The sequence below is a fragment of the Mus pahari genome, chromosome 18 (assembly GCF_900095145.1).
Source record: "Mus pahari chromosome 18, PAHARI_EIJ_v1.1, whole genome shotgun sequence".
Classification (NCBI taxonomy): Eukaryota; Metazoa; Chordata; class Mammalia; order Rodentia; family Muridae; genus Mus; species Mus pahari.
Genome location: NC_034607.1, coordinates 38063826 through 38090134, shown reverse-complemented (window position 1 = coordinate 38090134; position 26309 = coordinate 38063826). Strand labels below are relative to the sequence as shown.

The 26309-nt window shown below is 49.2% G+C and overlaps 1 protein-coding gene across 1 annotated transcript in view; it reads right to left on the bottom strand.

Annotated features, from left to right (window-relative positions):
- Window positions 1-3146: 3146 nt before the first annotated feature.
- Window positions 3147-26309, bottom strand: part of Togaram2 (TOG array regulator of axonemal microtubules 2) — a 42462-nt gene continuing 19299 nt past the window's right edge. Inside the window, exons 12-19 of the mRNA XM_029531653.1 lie at window positions 25022-25257; window positions 22884-23042; window positions 18197-18314; window positions 17800-17894; window positions 16037-16232; window positions 15072-15288; window positions 6476-6562; window positions 3147-3571 (exon numbers count right to left, since the gene is read on the bottom strand). Coding sequence (XP_029387513.1) covers window positions 3234-3571; window positions 6476-6562; window positions 15072-15288; window positions 16037-16232; window positions 17800-17894; window positions 18197-18314; window positions 22884-23042; window positions 25022-25257 — 1446 coding nt within the window. The 3' untranslated portion in view covers window positions 3147-3233. The remainder of the gene's footprint in view (window positions 3572-6475; window positions 6563-15071; window positions 15289-16036; window positions 16233-17799; window positions 17895-18196; window positions 18315-22883; window positions 23043-25021; window positions 25258-26309) is intronic.

The following is a 26309-nucleotide window of genomic DNA, read 5'->3' as shown; positions in this document are numbered from 1 at the left end:
AGAGAGAGAGAGAGAGAGAGAGAGAGAGAGAGAGAGAGAGAGAGAAAGAATAGCATGACTTTTGAAACTTCAAAGCCCAGTCCAGTGGCATGCCTCCTCCAACAAGGCCATGCCTCCCCATCTTACCAAACAGTTCCACCAACTGGAGAGCAAGTATTCAAATATATGAGCCAATGGGAGCCTTTATCATCCAAACCACTGCAGTCTAAAAAGACTAAAAAAGGAGTAAGGAAACTGAACACCAGCATTATTCTGTCTGCTTCTTTGCCAGAAGATACAATGTGGCCAACCGCCTCACTCCCCTGCCCCCATGCCTCCCTCAAATCATGATCCAAATAAATCCTTCAGTTGCTTCTGTCACAGAAGTCGGGTAGGATCCTGGTAGATGTTTGCGCCAGGAGCATCTCCTGTGTCTTGTAGGGCTACTGTTGCTGTTATGAAACACCATGAGGGATGCGACTGAGGAGGGAAAGGTTTGTTTGCCTTGTGTTTCCACATCACTATTGGTCACGGAAGGAAGTCAGGACAGGACTCAAGCAGGGCAGAAACCTGGAGGCAGGAGCTGACGCAGAGACCATGGGGTTGGGCAGCTTGCTCCTGTGGCTTGTTCAACCTGCCTTCTTACAGAACCTAGGGCCACCAGCTCAGGGATGGTCCCACCTATGATGGGATACCCCCCACCCCAATCAATCACTTATTAAGAAAATGCCCTACAGACTTGCCTACAGCCTATGTTATGGAAGCGTTTTCTTAACTGAGGTTCCCTCCTCTCGGATGACTTTAGCTTGTCAAATGGATACAGTAAGCCAGAAAATTCTAGACTGGAGTTTCTGGCTCACAGACAACCAAAGAATGGGATGAGCCCAGTTCCAAGCCACCACCATCTCTAGGGTCTCTAGGGTCTATCAGGACCTGAGTTTCTTTCTCTCTCTCTCTCTCTCTCTCTCTCTCTCTCTCTCTCTCTCTCTCTCCTTCCCTCCCCCCCGTGTGTGTATGTGTGTGTGTGTGTGTTGTATGTAGAAGGCTCCCTATCTTATTCAATGAAGCAGGGATTTTTAATCACCCCAGAGTTTATTGCCAGCATGACTAGTCTGATAACCAATTTTCTCTGATGATTCCCCCTTTGCCGTCTTCTTTTTTTTTCTTAAAGATGTATGTATGTATGTTTGTATGTATGTATTATTTATTTAATGTATACGGGTACACTGAAGCTGAACAGATGGTTGTGAGCCTTCACACGGTTGTTGGGAATTGAATTTGTAGGACTCCTGATCACTCCGGTTGGCACTGGTCGGCCCCGCTCACTCTGGCCTAAAGATTTATTTATTTATTATATGCTAAGTACACTGTAGCTGTCTTCAGACACACCAGAAGAGGGCATCAGATCCCATTACAGATGGTTGTGAGCCACCATGTGGTTGCTGGGATTTGAACTCAGGACCTCTGGCAGAGCAGTCAGTGTTCTTACCCGTTGAGCCATCGTGCCAGCCCCTGCCCCTCCACCCCCTTTGCCTTCTGAGGCCGAAATTATACAGCAACCACACATCCACCAGCCCTGGCCTAGCTTCTGGGGATCTGAACATTAGCTCTCATGTGTGCATAGCAAGTGTTTTAACCACTGAGCCATCCTCCCAGCTCTGCTAACTTTCATTTCTGCCTTCAAAAACTCTGTCAGCCTCTACTTCCCTGGGTTCTTACAATTCCAAAGAATCTTGGAATAGTCTCATCTCTCCTTGGGTCATGACAAGCAGAAAATACAGATTCCCTCCCCCTACACACACACACACACACACACACACACACACACACACACACACACACACTGGTGGGAGGAGCTTACTCAGATAATAAGCAAACTCAGTTAATTAAATTGTATAAATCCTTAGAAAGATTTACAATCGACCTCTTTGAATGTATCTGCACAACTCCCTTTGCAAGTATTTCTCCTGGCCCAGACTCAGATGGCTTCTGGGAAGACCCGCTGAGGTCACCATCAGGTAAACAGCCGCTCACACTGGCTCTGGAATGACCCAAAGTCGCACTTAAGCCGGCTATTAAAAGCCAAGCCCCAACCTGATTTCCCATCACCCACTCAGCATGGGAGGGGCTGGCCAGCATCCACCTGGCATGGAGCTTCCAAGGCTTAGAGCACAGAATTCACATCAGATCCAGAGGCTGGATGGATGGGGCAGGGGGATTCCTCTGGTGGGGCAGACCCTGCCAGAAAACCCGCTGAGCCTCAGGACTTCGCCATCTGTAACTGCCCCTATATGGTACCATGTCTGAGTGCTTGGCCAACGACGAAATGTCACCCCTTCAGCCTTTACCACATCAGAGCTGCCTGGCTATGTGCTCAAGCCAGTGACCTGAGCTCTTAAATCCCAGTTATATCATTGCCAACCTGTTACTGGTCAAGGCAAACCAAGGCTACCACAAGGATGTTCAGACTCTCCTTTCATAGTCAAGACCCCTCTCCCTGGCTTTTCCTTAGAGACCAATAACTTTTCTCTGCTTTCTCACAACCTGGTCCACACTGAGCCCAGTATTCCCATGAGTCAACCCATCTATGTGACACCCAAGTTTTGTACAGCATGCAGACTCTGCCACACGTCCCCATCCACGATGTCCTAGACATGAAACGTCATCTAGTCTTTGTCAGAACAAGCCAGATGGGCAACCTCTAGCTCAGGCATTTAGTGATGCAGTTGTCAGGTCCTGCTTTGTGACAGGCTGGGCAGATCCTCCGAGAAAGTCCCATGGGATAAACAGATACTTAGCTCAGGCAGACAGGCTAGAAGACGTGTGACACAATGACTTCTAATCAAGTCAGTGACAAACAGCCCACATCTGGACGAGCAGAGAGGGGCTCGAGGGGCTCAGAGATGCTGGAAAGCTTCCAGCTGTTCACAGATGTGGAGACAGGGGCTGTATTCCTGCCACATGTGGGCTGGCCTAGGTGACTCTTTCCTAGCTATTTGTCACTATCTTGTCTAAAACTAGGTTCGAGGTTGCCATGTTTCATAAACCCGTCTACTGGAAAATTCTCTGGGGTTAAAAAAAAAAAGTAAGATAAGAAAACCTTAGAAAAATAAGCAATTCTTTTATTTCTACTTTAAAATATACTATATATATATATACATTGGGGACCCTAAGGGGAAAAGTAGGTCATGAGGTGACTTCACCACAAAAATAAAATAAGGTTAAAAAAAAAATTGCTCATTTCAAACCCATCTTTAATCCAGCTGCTGGGGACAGGTGGTTCCAGTCATCTGGATGTCAGGGGTCATTTCTCCACCTGTGACCTTGTCGTAGGCCCCCAGAGATTCAGAGGCTAAAAGTCCCTGGAGCGCCTTGAGGACTTGCTGGGGTTGACTGGCAGCGAAGTCCTGCAGGCGGGACCCCATTTGCTCCTGCAGGCTCCTGGCCAGCCTGCACACCGCTGTGCGGACGTTCCCGCCACGCCCGGGCAGCACACCGTTGCCGCTCATTTTGTTCAGGAAGTACCAGAGGACCGGAAGGATGTGCCGCTCCACAGCCTGAGGCTTTCGGGGGTACACTGAGACAACCAGCGCTGTCACAAAGAAAAGAGAGAGGTCATTTGAGCTGCACACTTCCCATATCTGGCATCACCGTCACCCGTTCCGTACTCCGGAGGACAGGCACCTAGCTGGGCTTACTTCCCACCTAGGCACCGGGCTCAAGCCCAGTGACATTCAGAGGCCCATTAAAATGTTTCAATTTATTTTAACATCGGAAGAGAAATATTGGTCTGTATTTATAACAGTCATAAAGTACAATTGTATTTTTTTTTTATGAAAGAAAGGACCGCAAAGCCAATGCAAATAAGGTAGGTCCACAGTGATCACAACGCGTTTCCTCGGACCCAGTGAGGGAGATGAGGTGGGTCGCCATCCCACCTCCACCGTCTGCTGCTGTGTGAACCTGAGAGAGGCACACCACTTCTCTGAGCCTTTTTATGTTCATAAAGTAGGGACAGCAGGCCTAAGCCATGCTTTCAGGATCATTAGGATCCCGTAATGAATAAATGTCAGGTTTCCTAGGCAAGCAGGTGACAAACAGGAGCCAATATCGCATTGTGCAAATCCACACTGCCACCTGTGAAAGCCAGACCGATTCCGAGAAATGCTGTACTAGCAGGGTGTGACCCAGTCAGAGTGAAATTATTCCAGAGACATACTCGTAACCCTCTCTGACTATTTAACTATGGAGACAATGGCCCCTAAGAAACTGGAATTTCCCCCAGGAATCTTGTGCTGATAGAAGGAAAAGTTAGAGGACGGTTGCCAGCCACAGGAGGCACCTGGTCCTTGCTAGACTGCCCTGCAGTAAGACTGGAGCGGATGATGGGCGTGAGTACGCCTGGTCTGGGGTAATGTGGCTGCAGATACCTCTATTCCTACCTAAAACTCTGGTCGGGACCCCAAAGATGGATGGCTACTGGGCCTCTTTCTTCCTCCTCCCAGTGTAGCCACATTAAATAAATCTCCTGTCCCTGTTTTTTCCTTATAATTTGTTCTGTAGTTGGCTTCTTGAGGGCGGGGAGCAGAGACTAACGTGTCAGGGGCACCGGGGTCCTGACTCTGACTCTAGCAACTCCAGGAATAGGGAGAGAAGTTGAGACGCTCCAAAGAAGCAGTCTGGCATCGAAAACCATTAGCAAGGAACAAGACCCACAGGGCCTCCCCAGTATCTGGCCATCTACCCTCACAATTAAAGTGGCAGTCAGTGAGGATGAATGTTTGCAAGCCTCAGGGCTCCAAATAGACCCTCCATCCCAGTGAAGAACCCGCCCCCCCCCCGAACCTGTTTATCTCAGAACCCGACCGTGTAAACCCAGGAATACCCCATCATCAAAGTAGATATCGGAGCTGCAGACAACACAAAGCCTCCCAGGCCTTCATGGAGAGGTTGCCCTGGCCTGAGGCTGCTCTGGGGCTGCCCACTCTGCCTGGACACAGAGACAGGTCAAGGGCAAGAGATAAGACAGGGAAGTCAGAAATAGGAGGTTGCACCAAAATGCTTAACAATACTGCCTGTGATGACCAAGCACCTCCTGGGTGTCTAAGAAGAGGGGGTTTGGGGACAGGCAGCACCCTGGTGACTTAGCGTGGGGTGCACTCCCTAAAAACATGGGAGGAAAGGGACAGAGGAGGGGATGTGAGGTGCTCATGTGCTAAGGGCATCACCCAGATGGAAGAAGAGGATGGCTCCAGACAATTACGCAGCATTTTTTCTCTAATTCTCATGATAATGTTGTTTGCTACTGAGTCATGGGCTTGGCAGTGCCCACCTGGAAGGGCCAGGCTTTGCTGACTTCTCGGGTGAACGTCAGATGTGGGGAAACATATCTCTAACCTCAACAGTAAGGCAGCCGAAGCAGGGAGACTTCAGGTTTGAGGCCAGCCTGGGCTACACCGGCTGTTTCTAAAACAAACAAAAGGAGTTTATATGTCTGGGGATAGCTCAACCTGAATTCTACCCCTAGAGCCCACATACAGAGGTTCCCATGGGAAATGCCACCCCTCCAGGCTCAGATCCGGAACACTCGGTCCCCAGTTGCTGCTGTTTAGAGAGACTATGCAGCTTTCCTGGAGGAGACACTTCATGTTTGTATTTGACTATGTAATCTCCCAGCTTCCTGTTCCAGCTGCTTCCCACCGCACCTCCCTGTCGTGACGAACTCTTACCCCTCTAGAAACATAAGCCAGAATAAACTCTCTCTTCCATGCATTGATTTTGGTCATCGTGTTTCATCACACTAGTAGGAAAATAACGAATACACCAGATAGATAGATAGATAGATAGATAGATAGATAGATAGATAGATAGATAGATAGATAGATAGATAGACAAATAGATACAAAGATAGATAGATAGATAGATAGATAGATAGATAGATAGATAGATAGATAGATAGATAGATAGATAGATAGATGATAGATAGATAATAGATGAGAGAATAAATAAGTAAGTAAATAGATGGTGATGAATAACTAAATAAATGGGTGTAATGGTTTGTGCTTTATAATCCCAGCACTGAAGAGTAAACTCCAGTCAACCTAGCTTACTTAGCAAGCTCCAGGTCAATGAGAGACCCTCTCTCAAAAATCCCTAAGTGGACTCCTTATGTGCATGCACGTGCACACACACACGCACACACACACACACACACACACACACAAACACACACACAGACTTTTTAAAGGTTCTCAGTGGGTTAGAGAAACCCAAGTTTGTAAGAAATAAGTACATTCTTAGGAACTATTTGGTTATCTACATTCATGTTTTACTTTGATCAAAACCAAGATTCTCACCCGGTAATGGGGAGAGTGTCACACAGAAAAAGCAGACTATGAAAATTCTTAAATGGCCTTTGAGACCCTAAGGAACTACCGTTTAGGAAAGAACAGTGATGGACAAACTTCCTACACTGGGTGGGGTCAGAGGTGCTCACCTGAGAGGCGATCTGTGACATCCAGCACTGCAGGACCTGTCAGGAAACGCACGCGCCCAGCAAACGCTTGCAGGAGGCAAAGGTGGTCTGAAAGAGATAGAGACATCAGTGACTGACATCCCCAGCCATGCCAACATACCAGGCACTCATGGTGCTAGGTGTTCACATGCCCTCATGAGAAGGGGGCCCTATGGGGAGCTGAATTAACTCTTTGAGATCACAGTGTTTGTCTGCCTATATGTCTGTCTGTGTCTGTCTGGGGTGGGGGTTGGTGGGTGTGGATGTGTGTCGATGGGTGTGTGGATGTATGTATGGGTGTATGTATGTGCCCATGTATGTCTGTGTGTGTATGGGTGTGTCTTTGTGTGTGTAAGTGTGGAGGTCAGAGGATAACCTCAGGTATGGGTCTTTGACTTCCACCTGATTTGAGGCAGGCTCTCTAACTTGCCACTGCTGTATGTCAGGCTAGAAGGCCCGTAAGCTTCTGGGACTCACTGCAGAGAAAACAAACGCGTGCATCCAGATTGATCTGGGACTTTCGTGACAAGTATCTTACCCACTGGCCTATCATCCCAGCCTGGGACCAGCTTTTGAAAAAGCAAATGAACGTAAGATATCAGAGGAAGCGTGGGCAGCCTCAAGCAGTTATAGTGACTCCCAGTCTGCCATTTACTCCCATATAGTCTGCGATTTTCTAAGTTGTCTTAAAGTGAGGTTTGAGATTGAAGACTGTAGATAAATGACTGGCAGACAGAAGACAGACACACAATGCTGGCGCTGGCCATCAATGAAGGGAACGGATAAATGGATATAAGTGTATATTTATAGCTTCAGGGAAAACTGAGGCATTCCTGATAGTCATACAAAGGCCGTCACGGGGCTGGGGATAACATTCAGAAGTCAAGGCTTTCAGTAAGTCTGAACTCACACTCTGGTCATTAGGACACTCCATGCTGAATAGTCATTTATTCCCACAGTGAGAACTTCCTGGTGTCCTTCATGTGATAGACGTGGAGCCCAAAACCAGTACAGAGGAATCCCCCGACCCTCTGAGAGGTTTCTTTGATTTGAACATAAGCTATAAGCCAGGGTGGGAACCGTGCTCATGTAGCCAGAGCCTGAGCACCCATGAGGGTAGATCAACACCCTTTGTCTGTCCAGCAAAGGTCCAACAAAGGCACAAGCTCAGACCAGTCTCCTACTGCTCCCGCCATGAACCTGGAGGCACTGCTTTGCTCAGCTCCCAGCATGCTCAGCGCCCAGCATGCTCAGTGCCCAGCATGCTCAGTTCCCAACATGCATTTTGCAACCACAACAGTCATGGGACAAATTAACGGAAGCTAAGGCAGATAGTGAAATGCCCTTCTGAGGGTTGTGGGTATGAAGCTTGTCCATACCCGAGAGTGGGGGACAGGGCGGGTGTGTGTGTCCTGGCGCCTTGGGTGATTTTCTGCTCCCATAATTAAAAAAAAAAAAAAAAAAAAAAAGAACGAGCAATTTATAAACAATAAAGTTTTCTTTGGTTCAGGGTTTGGAGGCTGGAACATCCAAGAGTAGGTACCAAGCCACTGGTGAGGGCATGCCCAAGGCATAAAGCAGGAGCAGACCCCTGTGTGCAAACAAGGAAGGAGCCCAAAGCTATCCTTTCCATCGGGATCCCACCCCGATAACAGAGCCGTCCCTGCAGCACTGTATACATCTGTCCACGGAGGCCCTGACGTAAGCAACTCCTGAAGGTCATGCCACGACCACAGAAGGATTTCAATCGTAGTATGGTTTAGTGGAGGAGACATCAAAGCAACGTGCCTGAGGTCAAGAGGCCTGGGTTTCATAAGTGGGTGGTCCCATGTAGCACGGTTAAGGCAAAGCACTTCTCTCTCCTCAGTCCTCTCCCACAGGGCTCAGCCCTGCTCCTGGCCCTTGGCTCTGTCTTCCGGGACCAGGGACAAGTGCACCTGGGGAAGTCCTCGAAAATAAGACAACCCACAGATCAACCAGACGCTCCTGTGGCAGCCAGCATACAGCAGGTGCCTCATAAATGCTTGCAGGGTGCATGTAGTTGACGGATACTTGTAGGATATAGGTGCTTGGAAAACGCTTTCAGAGTACGCCTGCCAGGTCAATGTTTGCGAAGTAGTTTTTCCTGGCTGGTTTATGAAGGCCAGAGCAGTTTACACGCGCACTTGGTCTGTCATGATTTAGTCACCTCTATAAAGAATCACCTTTTGGGATTGCATTCAGATTTAATGAGACAGGACCATACAATGAATGGGTACAGATTCTGGGTACAAGCCTAGAGGCTCTATCTTATTTAACTACATAACACGGCATGAGCTACTCCCTCCCTCTATGCCTTGACTTACCTATCTATAAAATGGGGATAATCCCAGTTCCTTTCTCATTAAATTGCTGTGAGAAGTAGATTACTTAACTTAATGTTTAGGATTGACCCCATATCATAGAATCAATAGTGTATCTCCTATTTGTAATGAGTTCTATTACTGTCCTAAAATTCTCACGATGGAAAAAAAAAATCAAATAACAGGCCAGAATCTTGATCCGGCTTGAGGTAGCTCAGCAATAGACTATTTGCCTGGCATGTGCAAGGGCCCTGAGTTAGTTCTGTTACATTTAAAAAGAGAGAATGAGATGATGATGGTGGTGATGATGATGGTGATGATGATGTTGGACTCTAATATTTGAAAGGCTAAAGTCAGCACTCCATTAGCTTGGCCTACATTTTCAGCGGGTTCTTTTGGCCTCCCAAGGAGGTCAAGATTTGCTGTGCAGAGAACAGAACACAAGATCCTGTGCTATGAGAAGAAAGCAGGCCTAGCAAGTTGGTCAGAGACCCTGATCTCCTTCGGTTCCCCTCTCTACAAAGGGACAGAGGGATCTCCATGCGTTCTCAGACTTGCTTCACTTAGAGAATCCCTGGGGCCACCAGGATATTTTATCTTCAGACTACTGGAAAGCCACAGAAGAACTGTAGGAGTTGGAAAAAAATTAAGTAAAAAAAAAAAAAAATCAAGAACTTAGCATTTAGCATCTTTTACTTTAGGGTTTTTGTTTGTTTGTTTTTGTTTTGAGACTGGGTCTCAGTGTGTGGCTCTTGGAGATCTGCCTGTGCATATTTGCGAGTGTAGTTGTGAAGTTATACATTTGAATTTGCATCCTGTTGAAGCACATCAGAGCATGAGCATTTCATATGATGAGGCTCGGGCCACAGGCTACTTAGGTGGGTAGATCAGTTCCCCTCCTCCTAGTGTTTCCTGGAGGACCACACCCAGCCTGGGCCGCTCAGAGGACCTTAGTGTGTTCAGTTACTGACTTATGATGACTGTTCATAGGCGATCAAGCCACTGTGCACATTGCCATGGTTTTCACACTTTCCTAAAAGACAACTCTCCTAAGGGTTAGGGAGATGGGTGAGTCACTTGCCACACAAGTGTGCAGACCTGAGTTCTATGCCCGGAATGCACAAGGAACAAAGGCCTGGGATGGTATTGGCCCTGGGATGTAGAATCCCAACACTGGGGAAGGAAACAAGTGGATCCTTGGAACTTGCTATGAAGCTATTCCAGATCCCATGGAGAAATCCTGTCTCAAAAACCAAGGTAGACAGCTCCCAAAGAACTACACCTGAGGTTGTCCCGGCTGCCCGCATAGACAGACAGACAGACAGACACAAACATGCTTTTATGGGTTGGTATTGGCTATAAATGGGTGTATTCTTTTCAAGTGCTTCAGATTTTCCATTTCTCAGAAATCAACAAGCAAGATTTTCATAGCCAAAAATTAAAAGAGTCTTTTATGTTTAAGTAAGTAGGGAGCCTATACCGTAGCATTGGAAACTGGTTGGTGTTTATTTGTGTTCTCTTTGAATTTTTTAGACAGGGGGAAGCACATACAGCCCAGGCTGGCCCTAAACGCATGTTAATCCTCCTGCCTCAGCCTCCTAGAAGCTTGGAATTACTTATCTGTAGCACCAATGTCTGTCCTGAATAAAATTAAATGAAAGAGCCTATATCCAAATTACATTCTCTTGTGGGTTTTTCTCTAGGTAAACTTGGACAAATATGAACACTTACAGAAGGCAGGGATTTTTTGAGCATTTGGTATACCGGAGAGGCATGTGGATCCAGAGTCTAAGCCCGTTAACAACATGGCGTCGCTCCTATGATTTACAGACATTGAGACTCAGAGAGCAGACAGCAAAACTAGATCCAAGGCCACCAGCACCCCAAGCTTATCTGGCCTCTCCAGCACCAGCCAGAGGCTGAGCTAAATTAAGAGAGCTCCTCTGGGCTGTGAGAAGCTGGAATGCCAAGGTCACGGGGGGGGGGGGGGGGAGCTGTCTGCAGCCTGAGGTTTTCATCAGGCAAATATCTTCTACAACTAACCTAACAGTAACAGAGCCCAACAGGGCCAACCAGTCTGCTCCGGCACTTCCTTAATCCTCAGAAAAATTCCCCTGAAATAGGTCTCAGTGTCTAGCAGGAAAAAAAGGCACCGAGTCTTTCTCGTTAAGAGAAAACCCAAAGCGGGAAGTGGGTGATGAAGGGTGCAAGCTGCCCAGTCTCCTTGGCTCAGATCCCTAAGGGATCAGCCGCAGAAGCCAGCAGCTGGCATATCAACCAACACAACATCCAAGCTTCCGACCCTCAGGAAAACCAAGGAAGAAGACACTGCAACTGTGACTGATGAGATGACACTGCCCCTGAACCGCACAGTGGGGAAGCAGCTTCAGACTCACCCTAGAAAAGCCAGCCTCCCCATTCTTGTGCCATCTGGACCTCATGCCAGAAGACAGCAGCCTCGCTTGGCATTACTCTTGATCCTCCTGCCCTGCAATTAGCAGGAGACAGACTGCAGCATGCTGTGCTGACACTCTGCCCTGCCACATTTAAGCACTGCCCGGCATTTGACTGAGCATCCCCTGCCTGGAGCCAGAATCCACGCGAGCCATGAGGAAGCAGGGTTGGCAAGACAGCATCTCCGTACGAGGAGTCCAGTAGACTGGAGTCACCAGGCTTAGCTGGGTGGTTTTCTGTCCCTTCTACCCAAGGTTCTGCAGCTATCACCCAATCTCCTGGGCAGTGGGAAGTTTGGTTACTTGTCACCTGGGCTAAGCTCAGCTCACTCTAGGTAGATGACAACCTTTCCTGGGGCCAACATAGTTCTACCCTTTTCATCTACTAGGGGCAATTTAATTCTCCATGTCACTAACCTAAATCCTTAAGCTTGTCATTTTATGGTCAGGAACACCTTCAGGATCAACACTGCTGGTGGAACTGAGGTGTGTTTCATAGTAAACCCATCCAGCACAGACAACTCATTGCCACACCTGCTGGAACAGAACCATACTTGGAGTCAAGCTATCTCGCTGCATCATGTAGCCTCCACAGGAACTTTTGTGAAGGATTTATTGGGCTCTCTTGAACCTTTGGGGCCAATGCCATTCCATCCCAAACCTCAGCACTGATCTGAGTACAGAAGAAGCTCCCCCACCCCCACCTACCCCTACATACATCCCCTGCATCATTTCCCCTGTACTAGAGCCTCTGGCTAGTGGACCAGCAGGGCTCTTTCCAGCTGTATCCCAGAGGCCTTTGTCCCGACAGGGAGAACTACATGGCTGAAACCCTGTTTCTGTGTAAGGAGCTTAGTCCTCAGTTTGGAAATGTTGGAAGGTGGTAAGACTTGCAAGAAGTAGAAGTTGGCATAAAGTAATGAGATCATTAAGAACGTTGCCCGTGAAGATTAGTATCGGCCTTGAGAAATGAATTAGTTCCCATGATGTTCTTTAAGTAAATTAAAAAGTGTGTATGTGGGGTGTGCGTGTGTGTATGTGTGTGTGTGTGTGCTCACGTGAGTGCACACGTGTGTAGTAGGTCAGAGGTGACTTTCAGGTGTGAATCCTTGTGTTCTGTCTTTTTTGAGACGGTCTCTTGTTTCAGCACTCTGTTCACTAGGCTACCTGGCCTTCCCAGGACTCTCCCACCGCTGCCTCCTGGCCCCCACTGGAGCACTGGGATTTTAGATGTGGCTGCCATGTCCCACCTGAAGTGGGTCCTGGGGTCTAAAATTGTGTACTCACACAGAAAACTGTTCACTGAGCACAACCACCTTTCCTGGAGGAAAAGTGTAATCTCTGGCAGACACTCCCGCCATTGTGACACCATCCACCACTGTGACATCATCACCACTGTGACATCATCACCACCATTGTGGTGCCATTTCACTATGAAGCTTCCATGAAAGCTGATCAGAAATTAGTGTCACACTCTTGGACTTTGAGAACCATAAATTAAGTTTTTTGTTTTTTGTTTTTTTAACATAAACTTCCCAGCCTTGGAGATTTTTGTTGTAGCAGCAGAAACAGACTAATACACAGGCTGCTCCCAAGCCTAATGCTTTTTGTGGTCCTCATCCCAGGTGGGCACAGCAGGTCCTTGAGTAGAGGGCACCTGAGTCTTGTAACTATAGGAGACACTAAATTCTGTTGTCCAAAGAGCCAGGCTCTTCCGTGCTAAGGAAGGTTGGCCTGGCGGCACAGAGCAGCCTAAAACCCTTGGCGAGGGAGTTAAAAGAGCCCTCTCCCCTGAGAGGAGTGTTTGTCCTCCTCAAATAGCTTTGTGTAGGTTTTCCCAATAAATCCAGGCCTGGTGTGATTTACCAAGAGCCTTGATTATTGGCAACAGCAATCTCACTTAGCCAGAGCAGCGCAGTGAGTGAGCTGTAATTTAGGGCCCGATTTGTATGGTTTGTTCCACGGCAACAAACTCAGCAAATCATAAATTTCCTCCGAGATAAAAAATGTGGAAATTGACAATATTTATGAACTCGGGAGACAAAAAGGGACTTGACCAGGCCTTTGATTTGTAACTGAAACTTCTCCTGGTGGCTCTAGGCAAGGACGTAGCTTGCCGTCCCAGGCCCAGGAACTGGGTTCTGGCCAAGGCATAGGGAGGGAGACGAGGTGAGTATGGCAGGGGTGTCTTGCCTGGGATGCTTTATGAATGCCAGTGGCTACGTGCCACCTTGCATCAGATAAACAGCAAAGTCAGTCTTCAGACACAAGTTCCTTCACACTGGTGCAGACATAGCCCTACTCAGGGACTACCTTCTCAGAAGACCTTAAGCGTTAACCCTGCCCTTCTCTCTAGGGATATACTAAATGTCACCTAGCTGGGAACTGAGCAGAGATGTTATCAAGGGCGTTCGACTGACATGCTCTTGCCTGGAATGATGACAGCCCACTGTGCCTTGCTCCTCTGTTTCAGTCTGTCACCAACCCCTGGCACAGATGAGGCTTGCCATGAACTCCTCACTCATCCCTGTGGTGCCCTGTGGCCCTGAGAAAGTCATTTTCCTCTCGCAGCTGACCATCGGGAAGCTAGGTCAGGCCCTCTCTCATTACCTCCATTAGACCCACGCCGTACCTAGTAGACTGCGGCAGTCTGAACAGGAATGGCTCCATAGGCACATATATTTGGTCATTGAGAGGGATTCGTAGTGTGGCCTTGTTGGAGGAAGGGTGTCATTGGAAGTGGCCTTTGGGTTTCAAAAGCTCAAGCCAGTCCTGGTGTCTCTGCCCTCTTGCTGCCCAAGGATCCAGACATAGATTCCCAAGCTACTTCTCTAGCACCGTGTCTGCCCGTGTGCCGCCATGCTCCCCACCAAGGTGATTAGGGACTAACCCTCTAGCACTGTAAGCCAGCCCCACTTACATGCTTTGTCTTATAAGAGCTGCCACGGACATGATGTCTCTTCACAGAGAAGAACATTGACTAACACATAACCAGAACCTGGGGAAAAGCCTCCAGCCAGAAACCTGGAGGCCCTACAAGGTCAATACCTGCTCTCTATGGCCTCTGACACACTAACCAGAGTTGTTTGCAACTCAGCCTACCCCCACACAAGAAAATGGGTGTGGTGGTTTGAGTAAAATGGTCCCTGTAGACTCATGAGACATGGCACTATTAAGAGGTGTGGCCTTAACCAGCACCCCCAAAGCTAGTGTCTCTAGCTGCATATGTAGCAGAAGATGGCCTAATCGGCCATCATTGGGAAGAGAGGCCCCTTGGTCTTGCAAACTTTATATGACCCAGCACAGGGGAAGGCCTGGGCCAAGAAGTGGGAGTGGGTGGGTAGGGGAGCAGGGGCAGAGGGTGGGGTATAGGGAACTTTCAGGATAGCATTTGAAATGTAAATAAAGAAAATATCAAATAAAAAAAGAGGTGTGGCCTTGTCAGAGGAAGTGTGTCACTGGGGGACTGGCTTTGAGGTTTCAGATACTTAACCCAGGCCCAGTGTCACTCTCTCTCTCCCTGCTGCCTGCCGATTCAGATGCAGAACTTTCAACTGCCTCTGCAGTATGGAGTCTGCCTTTACGCCAACACATTTCCTGTCATGACAAACCATGGACTGAACCTCTGGGACTATAAGCCAACCCGATTAAATAGTTTCCTTTAAGAGTTTCAGTGGTCGCATTGTCTCTTCACGGCAGTAGAAACCTTAACTAAGACAATGAGTGTGGTGTCCTGGCCGCAGGGACTTCCCCAGCCCCGCAGGGACTGAGAGGAATGCTCACCCAGGCTGCCCATCATGGCATCCAGGACAGTGGAGGCAGCGGTGGAAATCCCAGAGTTCTTAGAGTTAAGGTTGTCAGTGGCAGCGATGATGAGGGACAGCAGCATGGGGTGGATGCTCTCTTTCAGGATGGGAAGCATCTGTGCGAGGGATTCCAGCGCCCACTGGTTCACTTTCTTGTTGGAATCGTGAAGCCTTGGGGTGAAAGCATCAAAGACCTATTGAGGGAACAGAAACCAAGAGTTTGTGGGCTTGGCAGGCGTCAGCTGAGACTCCCCCTGCATCCCTGAAGTGGATCCCCAGGCCTGTGCTAGGGGGATTCCCAGTGATGAAGAGCTCATCTCCTCAAAAGGGGAACAGGCACAAAGAGGATGGACAGACTGTATTCACATGTCAATCATCCAGAACACTGGGGTCGGTCCTCTTCACTATCGTTCCCTGACGACCTTGGCAGCCCATGTTGCTAGTGCCATTGTCATTCACCAGTTTCCCAGTAACAAGGAAGGCTCATGGAGGAGACTGAGTCTCCTCAGATCACACAGCTCTTGGGGGGCTTGACTCAGCCTAGGTTGCCACCTGCCCGTCAGCGTCACTCCAAGGAAAAGCAGTAAATCCTCCTGGTGTTCAGCCGGTTACCCAGACTGTCCATAATTTACAGCCCAAGCCACTGTCCAACCACCTGCTCTGATACCAAATATTGGGCAAATAATGAACTGAAGGTGACCCAAGTCATTGACGGCAGCACCCTCTCTGGCAGAGGGACAGAAGCCACCCAGGAAATCTCTGAGCATCCTATAGATGCCCTCAAACCCTCAGTCACATCTGTCTATTCCTTTACAAAGACCATCTGAAAAGTGAGCGCTTAGGGGCTCCCTGTACATCCCTCCAAATCAGGTCAGAGCTCTCCGCCAGATCAAGTTGTCACCGACACGGAGAAATAAGGGAGGCGTGTGGGCGCACGCTCACCTGGACTAGGTTGGCAGCCACGAGCTCTGGCTTGGCCTTGCAATACTCAAGGAGCTTCCCAACGCCTTCCATCCGAGCCTGGAACTCCTTGGCCTCCAACAGCCTGGTCAGCTCCCGCAGCTGTTCTGCCATCTCCACACTGCCCCGCACGGAGGATGAGCGTAGCCCCATCAGCCGCGGGCCATTGGAGCCGAGCCTAGGCGGAAGCAGGGGCTGACCCCTGGGGAAAAACCCAGGGGATGAACACATCCCTCACCCCAAGCTGCATCCCACTGCCAGGCAGGACAGAAACAGTGTGTCTCCTACAGTTTAGACCAACCTCTGCCTCTTCTAAATGCTACTTGGGGACACTACACTTGGGGACTCTGGGCATCTCTTTGTCCTCAAGGGATAGTAAGCGAGGTTCTCTCTTCCTGGTTTTTACATTTCCCTTTTCTGAGGACATGTGAAGAATTGAGAGTAGGGAGGTTACATGAGAATGGACCACAGACAGATGCAAGTGTCGAGGGAGAGGCGATCAAACCAGGGTCTCGTGCATGCTAGACAAGTGATCTGCCACAGAGAAGCCCACCCCGCCACCAGCCCAGCTAGAATCTACTTAAGCTAAGGATAAGGGAAGACCCAAGATTCTGGAAGCCATCACATTCCGCCTCTGTTGGTCCCCATATCCTGCCCCTTGTTGGCTTGTCTCTCACATGCCTCTAGGAACAGAGTATATACCTGCTCCTCACATTAAAATCTCATGTCCATCAGAGCCTAGACTGTCTCAGCCAGAATGAGATGCTCCACCCAGGATTCCCACCTCCCATACTTAGTTCAAAACCAGGGTCTCAGAGCTCCTGCCTTACACCCAGGTCCCACCCAACAGGTTCCCACTCTATCACCCATTCTATCATTTGTTCATGTGGTTCACATTCTTGTCTACTGAATACCAACAGCTGTGTTTGGGTCCTGAGAACAAAGAGACACATAGTCTTTGCCTTAAACATCTCACAAACAGTTAGGAGACAGAGGTATGAAGGAGAGGGGGCAGCTTGTCCACCCTGAGGATATGGGGGGAACCATGTCAGAGGGTGTCTGGGAGAAGGAGACAGGCAAGCTGCGTCTTGTAGAATCGACACACAAGTTCTAGGTACTCAGGATAAGGAAAGACAGAACAGAGCAAAGAAAGAAGGCATGAAGACAGAAAGGCTGGGAGCTGATCTAGTTAAGGGAGGGGGAGTTGAGTAGGAGGATACAGGATGTCACTCAAGAGCTCAGCATCTGCTTGCTTCCCAGACATCTGCTACAGCCAGCTAGAATCCTCACTGGACTTGGCAGAAGGGTTCCCATTTCAAGCAGAGAATTCCCACTTGGTTCTTAACTGTTCCCCGTCCACACACCCCCAGCCCTCCGGCCAGGTCTTCATGACTTCCTGTGTCCAGTTCTGCCTCAGAACTACCCCCCCCCAGGCTGACCAACCTAGCAGCTGAAGGACATGCTAATTTAAGTGAACAAAGAGATGCTGAGCTTAAACAGCCTGGCCGAGCAGAATCACATTCTCCTGGACTCAGCATCTCTGTCAGAATTGGGTCTGCCTAGGATGTGGGGAGGAGACCGCATCCCTACAAATCCATCCATTACAAATGCAGTGGATGAAACCCAGTTGCTGAAATGCAACTAAGTTTCAGACATGCCCCAGCCCACAACCCACCCCTATGGGCACATAAGACACCATGGTCAGCTTTGGTCACGGGGCCCCAGAGACACAAGAACAACCATACCCCTCGTGATGAGGCAGCCCGTTCTCACACACCACCAGACTCTTTGACACCTTTCGACCTTTGGCAGATGGGAGTTCGTGATTGTCTTGGATTCCCTTGAGAAATAGACACAGAAGGTAAGCCAAAAGGGGTATGGCACACCAGTCGAAAGCATAACAAGAATGATAAATACGCCTTCCACCTCAGAGCACCCCCAGGTCACAGTCTGGAGCCCTGGAGGTAGGTGGGTAGAGACTGCAATCTCCACTTATGACAAGAAGGAATGGAGGCCCAGAGAGCTTGAGACACATAGGGAAGGCCCAGGTATAAGCACTGGAGACAGCACATTTAAGCCACCTGTCAATAATCACTGGGACCCAGACTCGTTTCCCTGACTTACAGGAGGGCCCCAGCTCACCCTTTGTTTGATGGCCGCCATGACTTTCCGTAGGTCATGAGAAGGGAGGGATTGCTTCAGGAATGCATCAAACTTTGCATTGGCCATTAAGATATTCACCATCTTCCGGCCATAAAACCTGCCACCCGGGAGAGAACAAACGAGGAAACAACCACTGAGAGGCTAATAAATTCACTCTACAGCTTTAGACAACTTTCCCAATTATAACAGGAGAGCTTTGCATACTTCTAATTAGGAAAGCAATCCCTACCCAGTTAAAAATTAGATTCATAAAAGAATAAACATCATCCATAATGCCATTACCAAGAGGAAATCACTATGAAATTTTTATATATTTTCTTTGTTTTTTTTTCTATGCATTTACATTTTAATAGATAGCAGAATTCACGGGCAACTTGTTTCCAGACTTTTCACTTTCTTATTAATCATCTTCCCTAACTATGTGATATTCTTCACATGTATCTTGTTTTCAAGATTTTCTAAAATTTATGTGTGTGCATGTTCGTCTAGGTATATGCGTGTGTGTACAGGTACTGCAGAGTCCAATACACAATGTCAGAACTCCTGGAGTTGTGGGTGATTATAAGCTGTAGGTACAGGGACTCGAATTTGGGTTCCTTGGAAGGTTTCTCAGATGTCCCCAACCACAACCTATCTCAAAGCATAAGCAAGACACTAGTAGCAGCTTTGGCCATAAACATAAGAGCAGCCTTCTATCTCCTCACTGGGAAAATGCTCTTAACCACTAAGCCATCTCTCCAGCCCCCATAAGTATCTCCTTAATAAACATCCATTATAGCGACTATCCAATATATCCAATATCCATATAGCTATATGTCCAATAAAAAGAATATTTAATATTCTGTTGCAAGAGTGTTCCTCCCCCCCCCCCGAGTTTGGGACAGAAGTCTGTGGGAAGGTAAAGGAGGGAGCAGTCAACTTTACCTGCTAATAGTGCTAGCTGGGTATAAGAATCAAGGAGAGCGTAGGTCTGGGAACTCACACATACACCAGGACTGGAGAGAAAGGGGAAGGGCATTCAAAAGTTTACAACACTGTCTGACACAACAGCCAGACACGGAGAATGTGAGGCCGAAGGAAGCCAGAGGGAGGGACAGGCTATATTCAGGGCAATGTGAAGGGGCTGGACTTTGGCTTACAAGCCATGGGAAGCTGAGGATGCCCAAATATGCATGCTAATCTCCAAGCAGCAAAGATGTCTCCTTGCCTCTAATTCCAGCTTCGGGGGATTCAGCATCCTTTCATGGCTTCTGTGATCACCACCACCCACTACCCCCTCCCCTCCCCCTCCCCTTCCCCTTCCCCTCAACACAATTAAATTAACCTAAAGACAAAATCAATCTTCTGACTTTGACAGGAAGTGAAGGAACTTGAAGACCTGTCAGGAGACCACCATCACAGACCAGGCAAGACATGAAGTCCAGAAACAAGCAACAAAGTGGGAGTAAGATAAGGTCAGTTGGTGTGAAGAGCTGATGAAGGAGCAGGAATTAAAGAATTTCCAAGCTTGAAGCAGACAGCACCTAGAAAGATGGCGTTCCGCCCAACCTCAGACTCTGTTATTTACAAAACGCATCTCTATTTTCCACAGAGGAAAACCAAGGCAAGAAAGTGCTAGCTAGTTTCCACTGTCTTCCGTGCTCCTGCCGCACGCACGCACGCACGCACGAGTTGGCACTTCCAGAGGAACAAAGGTCACATGACTTGCAGTCCTTTCTTTGCTCTTGCATGCATTATTCCCTGCTCTGCAAGAAAATATGGGGTTTGGGTCATTCCTCTAACACAAAGTCTTGCTCTACTTGTGTCTAACTGCTCCCCTGCTGCCCTCTGTCACTACAGCAACTGTGGTCTCGGTGCCAAGGGACCATACTGCACTTCTAAAGCATTTGAGACAGAAATTAGCTCAGCATTCTCTCAACAGCACCCAAAGGGGTTTCTGAAAACAAAACCCCCAGTTAACAATCAGGGCAAGGTTCCTTGCACCATTCCTTTCTACAGTGCAAACTTTAATTCCAAAGTTCATGCAATGAGCAACAGCCACCACGGGGGTTGCAAATGCGCAGATAGAGAACAAAACCCAGATCAGTTGCTGGCTGGCCAACAGCAAGTGGGCAAGGCCTCTGACCAGAAGATGCGTACATGCCGGTTTCAAAGATGCTTATGGCCCGGAGGACAACATAGCTGGGAGGACTCGGTAAAGAATTGGGAATGCCCATTTTGCACCTTGCATGACTTGGTGAGTATTGGAGACTTTGAACAACATAGGGAGGCAGAATTGGGAAAAAGCAAAGAGTTTTCTCAAGGACACTTTATACTGAAGATGGAGTGGGGCCTCGGGGAACAGATGCCCTGGTGGTATTACAGAGAAGAGACTGACCCTGGTGGTAGGAGAGCCAGAGAAAGGAGAGACCGTGGTTAGCTTTAATTGTCGATTTAACCTAATCTAGAGTCCCCAGGAAAGGAAGTCTCAAGGAGAAGTGATCTAAACTAGGTTGGTCTGTGTGCATGCCTGTGAGGATATTCTTAGTTGAGTTCACGGAGATGGGAAGATACAACTGCAATGTGGCTCATCTTACAGGCCCTGGACTGAGTGACAGGAAAGAGGTGGCTGAGCACCTGCACACATGCATGACCTCATTGCTCTGCGCTCTTGACTATGAGTGTAAGGGAACTGTGACTTCAGGTTCCTACTGCCTTGGTTGTCCCACAGTGATGGACTGTAACCTACCATGTCTACCCCCGCCCCCCAAAAATGCCTTCTCTCCTTTGAGTTGATGTAGGAGAGCATTTTGTCACAGGAAGAGTCAATGGAACTAAGACCGGGGACTAAGGTCATTCCACAGACACCTCCAGATGATAGGCAGAATGGAGAAGTTGCCCTAAGGGGTAAGGAGGAGCTGGAAGTCCTGAGGCTCCAGAAACCAGTGCACCATCAAGGAAAATGAAATATGGTCAGTGTCATCCAGTGAGCCGTTAGGTCTAGTGAGATCTTAGATCTTGATTTCTATCCCTCACACCCAACAGTTACAGACAACCCCAAGCCTACCTCTGCAATATCCCCCACTTCAGTGACCACCATTGACCCAGCCACTCTGTTTCAATCCTACAAGCCATCTTTGGCTTTGATGTGTCTTTGAAAGCCTCACAGCCCATACCCCTGATAGCTCTGCTTTCACAACAGAACTAATGCCCAACCCATCTCCTGGGCCCCACCTCCAGAATCACCATCTGTCTGCCATCGTATGAAAAGCAAATCCATCAGGGGAAATGACCCTGACGCACATCCTCCTGTTACATCCGTTGAAAACGGAAGGAAAAGAAGGAAGAAGCAGTCATTGGCCAGACCAAGGAGGGGTAGCAGCCCAGGCATCAGGGAGGTTCTCAGGGGAGACACTCTGGGTCATTCAGCACGACCCCTGGAGACTGATGCCAGTGCATGGCTGGATTTATTCCAGAAGATTCCCATTCAGAAAACAAAGAGGCCACGCGCGACGCCCTGTGCAGAGGAGGAGACAGAAGGGCAGATACTTCAGCCTTCCAGGGAACACTGGGGTGTGAGCAGCTCATGGGACCGACTCCTCTGCCCCCACTGATTGGGGAGGGGGAGGGGGACATCTACAGCAGAGCCTGGTGGCCTTGATCCCCTGAACCACACTCTCCATTCTCTGAAATTAAAGCATTTAGATCATCAGCCTCACATCCAAACAGATGTGGTGACAACATCCCAGAAAGTGAGTGGGCAGGCTCAACTGCCACCATCTGAGCCCCAGCTCTGGTTTTGGGAGACAATCAGTCCCTACTGTGCTTTTGCTTCAAGCCCCACCCCCACATGCACACAGACAGATAGACAGATACACACACATACACACACACACACACACACACACACACAATTTTAAAATCCTCCAGAACTCTCCCATCACACAGCCTAAAGAACAGCTTTTGACCTTGCCCTCCAAGGTCCTTCATGACATGTGTCTGCCTACCATGAGCTAGTCTTTCTCCCAGCCTGGCCATCCTTCTCCTCGTCCAATCTGTTTCCATCCTGGGGCCTTTATACTGTTTCCTTTGCCTGGATTACATGCTTAGAGCCTCAGAGAACCAGCTCCATCAACCTGCCCCTGCAGTTATCTCTGGCCCCCACCTCAAGTCTCTTCCCCGCCTCTCCCACTCCACTTCGTTGGTTTTTTTTTTTTTTTTAACTTTTGTGCCCTGCATCTATAATCTTAAACTTTTCGTTATATTTATTGTCTGTTGTGTATCTTCCTCAAGGAGGAAGCAAGCTGCAACACAACTGGAGCTCATTTTTTCCTATTCATCCTCATATGATTACTTAGTAAAAAGATTTCTCAGTAAACACCCTTGCAAAAATAGCCGAATGGTCTGAGCCTGGAGCTGGGGCAGATGGACACAAGAGCCCGACTGTAAGGAGTGGAGGAATAAAAGATAAGAAAGAGAGGCAGCGGTCCCTGAGCGCTGCCTGGACAGGCTGGCCATGATACTGGGGGGGGGGGGGAGAGAACTGAGAACACAGCTAGAAGGGGACGATCCACCTCCATCTATCTGATCGTCCCTTTGCTAAACTCTGAGGATGCTGAGATGTGAGGCCAGGACCTGACCAGTGGCTTGTCACCGTGGCCACGTCCAGTCCCGAGTCCCAACATACCTGGTGTCTTGGTTAGAGTCCTGGGCCAACCTCACCAGGTTGTGCACCAGCATGTCTGTGTTGTCTCTGGAGCCCGAGAGAAGCTTCTCTGCTCCGATCTGCTCCAGGACGGCCGAGAGATGCTTGGCGGTACATTTCCGGACTAGGGGGTTCCGGTGGCTAAAAGGAAACGACCACGGCCAAGAGGTTGGTGACAGGGTGGGGATGTGAGGGCCCCAGACTGACACACATGCAGATCTGTAACTGCAGACTCTAGATCCACGTTCACCCCAGTCATGACTTCAAAACCTCCCTCATGTGACTGGGGGCAGGGGGCTGGCCTTTGAGTAGTCATTCCCAATGACAGGGCCAAAGTTGACCACAGCATCAATGGGAGTGAGAAGAACAGCTGCATGAAAGCCACGTGATTGTCCCCAAAGGGGACTGTACACACCATTTCCAAGGCATTCATGAACCTAGGAACTCCTGTCTGTACATGACGGTAGCCATCTTTCTTCCATCCAGGCAACCCCCCAGTCAGGCTGCCACATCACCCTCTGGTACATCTCCCAGGCTCCTGCTGGTTCTAAGCCCTTGAGTGATGCTTGGTGACAGTTGGGTAGACTTTTGGCCACTGAATGGGTGGAACATGACCTCTGGTGAAAGAAACCCATCAAAGTGTTGCCTCTCCCAAAACAAGGCTTCTGTGCCTACAGACTGGCAGGGCAGTCCTGACACACTCCACACAGAAATGTCCACGGTGTTCCCCACTGTTTTGCACATAGTGGGGGACAACCAGAGCCCTCCCTACTCACTATGACCCACAAATCCACACACTGGATCTAAAGCAGGGTCTGCACGTAAGCAAAGAGACTCGGAGACTTGAACCCAGGCATTTGAAGACAGTCTACCCTGGTCCTTGTGGTCAGTGATCAATTGTCACACCCTCTACTAGGTGCCGTGCCAGGATCACCTTACCCATCATCTACCACCAACCATGAGCTGCCACCGCCATCATACTACAGTAGAGGAAGCTGAGGCGTAGAGAAAAGGATCTATCTAGCACAGGTACTGTTTCTCCCCTGTTCTTTCAGCCACAGCCAGGGTTCAACAATGTTAGCTAAAGCAGTCACTGTCCTAGAGGCTGTCTCACCAAGCTGGTCATTGGCACCTCAGAACCACCGCAGGGGAGAGACGCCATTATTATCTCCATCTGCTGAGGAAGGACCAGCCCAGAGAACCCAGGTCATGGCGCTCAGGAGGCAACCTTTGCAATAGCCAGGGTCTGCCGTGGTGCAGTAGGTTCCAGGTAGGCTGAGGGGTGCATGCTTCCCTCCGTGTGATGAATAACTTGCAGAAGTAGGGAGGCAGTCTGTTTTGTGGAAGCTTGGGAAATGCCGTTGGTTTTGCTACTGACTTGGTTTTGACTTGAGGGGAAGCAAATGTGGGTCTATCAGTAGCTCACCTCCTCCCCCTGAGAGAGGTCAGTTTTGTTCCTGGTCCACATTTCATCAGAAAGAAACACAGCTCCCCTGAGAGGGGCAGGAGCCTCAAGGGCACAGCTGAGGCTGCTTCTATAGCCCTGTCTCCCAAGCGTTACCATGACCACCATGCGCTTCCCAGCCGAAGCAGAACAACAGCATCCTCTCCTTCCAGCCATGCTTACCCCATTCTCTGCAGACTGCCTAGGAAGGGTAGCAGGAGCCCACAGGATACAGGGCTTCGCTCCCTCTGCTAAGTGTGTGGGCATTTTCAGTGAAGCCTGGGAGGATGCCTCCGCATGCTGATATACAGAGATGCAGACACACATGCGCACACACACAGACACACACACACAGACACACACACACAGACACACACACATGCAGACACACACAGATACACACACAAACACAGGCACACAAACACACACACAAACACAGGCACACAGACACAGACACACAAACATACACACACAGAGACACACACAGACACACACACACGCAGACACACACACAGACACAGAGACACACACAAACACAGACACACACACACATACACACAGAGAGACACACACAAACACACATAGACACACACACACAGACACACACACACAGACACAGACACACACATAGAAACACACACACAGAGACACACACACACACAGGGACAGCACATACTAGACACCCGCCGATGTGAGGGCCACCAGTGCACGGGCAGGGGTCACATTTTCCACCATGGCACCCAGAGCCCGGTTGGCTGCCCGCTGGATGAACTCGCTGGTATTCCCCATCTTCTGCAGAAGGCAGCGGACGATCTCCTCAGCCTCCTGGTCCATGTTCTTCTTCAAAGCTCGGAAGAGGTCTCCCAGGGTGCTGATGGCCAGGCGGGATACCTTGGAACGGAGGTTGGTGACCTTGGAGAGAGAGGAGAAAGGGCCTTCAGGTCAGCTGTACCCTCCCAAGGGCTCTAAAGACACCGTGTGGCCCCCTCTGCTACTTCCTCACATATGCCAAGGCTCTGTTCTCATCCTTTGCCACACTGGAGTTAAAAACTCCATCTCTGGGCAGAACAGCCTATGCCGTCATTATCGTACCTACTTTACTATCATTGGAACTAATAATTGCATTTTCAACTTTGTATGAAGTTTGTACATGTCCCCCACAAGTCCATGCTATGAACACTTGTTCCTGAGTTGGTGGTGCTGCCTTGGGAAGATGGGGAACTTTCAGGAGGTGGAGCCTAACCAATGAAAGTAGGTCACCAGGGGCAGCCCTTTGACACTCTAGCCCAGCCCCTGTCTCCACTGGGCTCTCTGCTAGCTGTTTCTGCCCATTGTGTGAACCATGGTGCACAGTATACTCCTATCACCATGCTCACACAGAGCATTCCCAGTTGCCACGGCTCCCCCGCCATGATGGGCCAAACCCCCCCCTGAGACCGTGAGCCAAAATAAATCTTCCCTCTGGGTGCTTCTCTCCACAGTTTTGCCACAGTAGTAAGGAAAGAATTAATGCAGTACGTTCACAGAAATGGCCCAACTCCGCTCCTCACACCTCGCTCATGCTGCAGAGGCAGACACCAACCCGCAACCACATGACGTGGTCCAGCCAAGGGTCAACATGATGTCCTCTGCATCACAACCCTCCCACCCTCGCTAGGACAGTCCGTTCCCAAGGCTGTAGGGTGGTGTCTACTGGAATCAAGCTCATGTTATTCGTCTTTCAGGGCAGGACCTGGGCTGACATCCAAGCCTTGGGAAACGCTACGCCAGCCCTGAGGTTGAGAATTGACCCAGAGTACCTCCATCCTTCCTTAGATGTTGCAAGCACAGAAGACAATGAACAGCGACAAATGGGAGCCCACGGCTCCAAATGTTTCAACTCCCAAAGATTACAAGATAAAGCAAGCCCAGTTCTCAGTGCTGGCCTCTGAGGGATGGGGAAGTCCCACCTCAGGAGCTGGAGG